We start from the raw sequence: 3,064 nt of genomic DNA, 5'->3' as shown, positions 1-3,064 counted from the left end.
TTTGATCTGTCTCGTAGGGTTCAGCCAGCGTTTGCAATGTAAGCGCAAAAAATGTGTTTATTTACGACATCACATTAGAAACCTCTAAAATTATCGGTGTTTCCCTACTATATTATGCTTGTATTATACATATAAACCTTCCTCTTGAATCACTCTATCTTTAAAAAAAAACGCATCAAAATCCGTTGCTTACTTTGAAAGATTTAAGCATACATAGGGACAGACAGCGGGAAAGCGACTTTATTTTATACTATGTAGTGATTAAGTGTATCTAAAAATTTATCCAAAACAATAAAATGGTACTACTACTTGTTCTTTAAAGCCCCCATAATAAAATTTTTGATAGAATGGCCAACAATATAACTAACAAAAAGAAATAAAATTCTTACTTGGTCCGATGGCAGCAATTGAAAATCGTCTGGAGGATTGGTAATGACGTATCTTTTGCTACTAGCGTCGCATGAATTGCTAGTGTCGCGAAACCTGTAAAGGCCAATGCAAAGCATACCATATTGCTTCAAGGCGGCTACGAAAAGGTCCCCATACTTTCCACCCTCACCGAATTGAGCAAGTGGTCCATCATACAACGAAATCTGACCAACGCGACATCTGTCTCTATTCGATAAACTTTCGGGAGTGCTGAAATTAAGTTTATTAACAAATTCATCTACAGGTGCAAATATGAAAACTTTGCTATAGGCACTCTTTTTTTTTTTGTTTCTTTTAAGTGAAGGTATACATCGCGCAGAAATCGTTTCTTTGAAAATTATTTTAACAGATTTACTTTAAAATGCCATACTGCTATAAGTGTATTTTATGGCAATAACCATAGGAAATTGATCTTCACTCATATTTATAGAATAAATGTTGGTACCAGTCTAAACAAAAAATGTATATTTTCACAATTTGTTATCAAAGTTTGATTAACTTATGATTAATGGTCTGAAACTTGCATTTTGTTGGAACCTATTTATTTATCCTGAAAATATGAATGAATTATCCTACTGAGACCGACTTGGAAAAAAATTAAGTATGGTGACATTTTTCGTCCCACATATGTTTTAAACAATTTATCTGATCATTAAATGTATTTTACTTTATCTCATATGCATATTNACTTACCTGTTATCATTGGTACATTAGCTCCATAAACCGATCCTCTCCTTTGAAGGACGATGGGACTACCAGCCTGACCATTACCATCGTCACTGACTTGACTTAAGACTCCTATGGTATCATCAAATGTCATAGCCTTAATATTCAAAGAGGCCAAAATGGCCTCCTTATCAGCTAAAGTAGGATCGTCGTTGCTTGGTACCTTTGCCGAAAGGATGCAACACATATCACATAAGTTTACATTCACAGCTCTGAGATCGGCCCTGCTCAACGGCGAACCCTTTAAAAGTGATAACGTTTTCAGAAACAGTATTTTGATTTTGACCTCATGTACATACGTTTAGAACAGAAATTTTTGGTAGATTCTGAAGCATCTTCCACTCGCGACGAATGTACTCTACTGAACCAACGATAACAACATGTTTGAGTTCATGGTAATGGAAATTGCTAGCCCTTAACGGCATTACAAGATTTCTTAAACCTATTAAAGGGGAATCTGGATCGGCAAATAAACAAACCACCACGTGGCCGTTCAGGACCGTCATTGCTGCCTGATTTCTGTCCTGTTAAGAAGAAAAACAGCCAAATAGAAAATTAATTAAATATGTCCTTTTTAAAATAATAGGCAGAAGAGGGGGAAGAGTATAAAAAAAGTAGATGCATTAGAGAGAAAGATTGAAAAAATTGTTACAAGAAATCCATCACGTGAACCAAAGAAGGTCAAAATTGAAAAAGGTCCCACATATATTTTTGTTATATTTCTTTCAAGTTCCATTTGATTATTTTTAAAAACTGTTTAGAAATATTAAACAACTGCATCATATTTGCAACGGGAAAAATAAACTTTTAAGGATGTCCTTATAAAATAACATTGTCTTTTGTTTAAATACCATATTTTTACAATATTTTCGAAATATTTTGATGATGATACCGTCAGAAATTGAAGAAAAATACCCAATTTGTCAATATGAAGCAATGAAGAGTGGATATCGTTCATAAAGACACCAAAGGGCTCAGTGAAATTTGGTCGTTATAACTAGAGATGTGCAAAATAGTTTTTCTACTTTTACGTTATAATTTCTTAAGTTCAGCAGCAAATAATTCTTCTATATGCTTCCTTATTTACCTTTGTCACCTGTTTTAATTGGAAAAAAGACACTGATGCCAAAATAGGGTTGCAAATGCAAGATAAATGCATGTATTTCAAATAAATCTCATCTGTGGTTATAATCACAGTCTCAATATCTAAACGCCATGATATAATACTCAAATCTAGTTCTTTAAAAAAAAAACAACAAGAATTCATTCCCAACATACAAATGTAGCAAACAACTTTAGCATTTAAATTAATATAATTTGTGTCGGGGATCTTGAAATTTGGTCGCAATAGCCGCTATCTCGTTATAAACGATATCTACTGTATGCCATTATTACCTATTATTATTAATTGACTTACCAATAGACAATCTTCTAAATTTTTAGCAGGACTCCAATGAAACATACCCGTACTGTCGTATTTCATTTCTGTCTTTTCAAAATCGAAATCTTTTGCTTGATCGTCGGCCAAACCAACCGGTAGGGCAACGCCATTGCTGTTTTGGTTATTACCGCCGCTACTTCTACTAGTTGGCCTACAATACATTGTTATCAATATGAATATCAAACCTTGATCAGCCTGGCACTTCTTCGTTGGATACGTTTTTTTTTTTGTTAGTTTGCAACAGCAGAATAGATATCTATATGCATTTGATTCAGCATAAAAAATCTGATCGATTTTATTTATCGATCAGAAAGATAAATAGTTAAATTCTCTAGCTTGTGTAGGCAAGAGCTTTTCTAAACTAACTGTAGTAGCATTACACTTCTAAAATCTGATTGAACTGACTGAAGTATTTATTTAGTTTTTGAATTTTTTAAAGTATATGTATAACGCAAACACCTTGTAACA

The 3,064-nt window shown here is 33.4% G+C and overlaps 1 protein-coding gene across 1 annotated transcript; it reads right to left on the bottom strand.

Moving 5' to 3' along the window:
* Positions 1–305: 305 nt before the first annotated feature.
* Positions 306–3,006, bottom strand: LOC112906207 (calcium-activated potassium channel slowpoke-like). Its single transcript, XM_025980005.1, has 4 exons — positions 2,573–3,006; positions 1,455–1,679; positions 1,123–1,396; positions 306–667 (listed from the first exon to the last, which is right to left on the bottom strand). Exons 1-4 carry the CDS (start codon positions 2,756–2,758, stop codon positions 306–308), a joined length of 1,047 nt encoding a protein of 348 aa, XP_025835790.1. The 5' UTR covers positions 2,759–3,006.
* Positions 3,007–3,064: the final 58 nt, after the last annotated feature.

The sequence above is a fragment of the Agrilus planipennis genome, unplaced genomic scaffold, assembly GCF_000699045.2.
Source record: "Agrilus planipennis isolate EAB-ADULT unplaced genomic scaffold, Apla_2.0 scaffold2487, whole genome shotgun sequence".
NCBI lineage: Eukaryota > Metazoa > Arthropoda > Insecta > Coleoptera > Buprestidae > Agrilus > Agrilus planipennis.
This window is presented reverse-complemented; position numbering and strand designations above follow the sequence as displayed.

What these genes read in the sequence shown, in the direction of transcription:
- LOC112906207 (XM_025980005.1), bottom strand. Translation starts at nt 2,758, where the DNA reads ATGTATTGTAGGCCAACTAGTAGAAGTAGCGGCGGTAATAACCAAAAC. An exon ending in ATTTAGAAGATTGTCTATTG is followed by an intron (nt 1,680 to 2,572) that starts GTAAGTCAATTA and finishes TCTTCTTAACAG; the next exon opens with GACAGAAATCAGGCAGCAAT. An exon ending in CAAAAATTTCTGTTCTAAAC is followed by an intron (nt 1,397 to 1,454) that starts GTATGTACATGA and finishes TCACTTTTAAAG; the next exon opens with GGTTCGCCGTTGAGCAGGGC.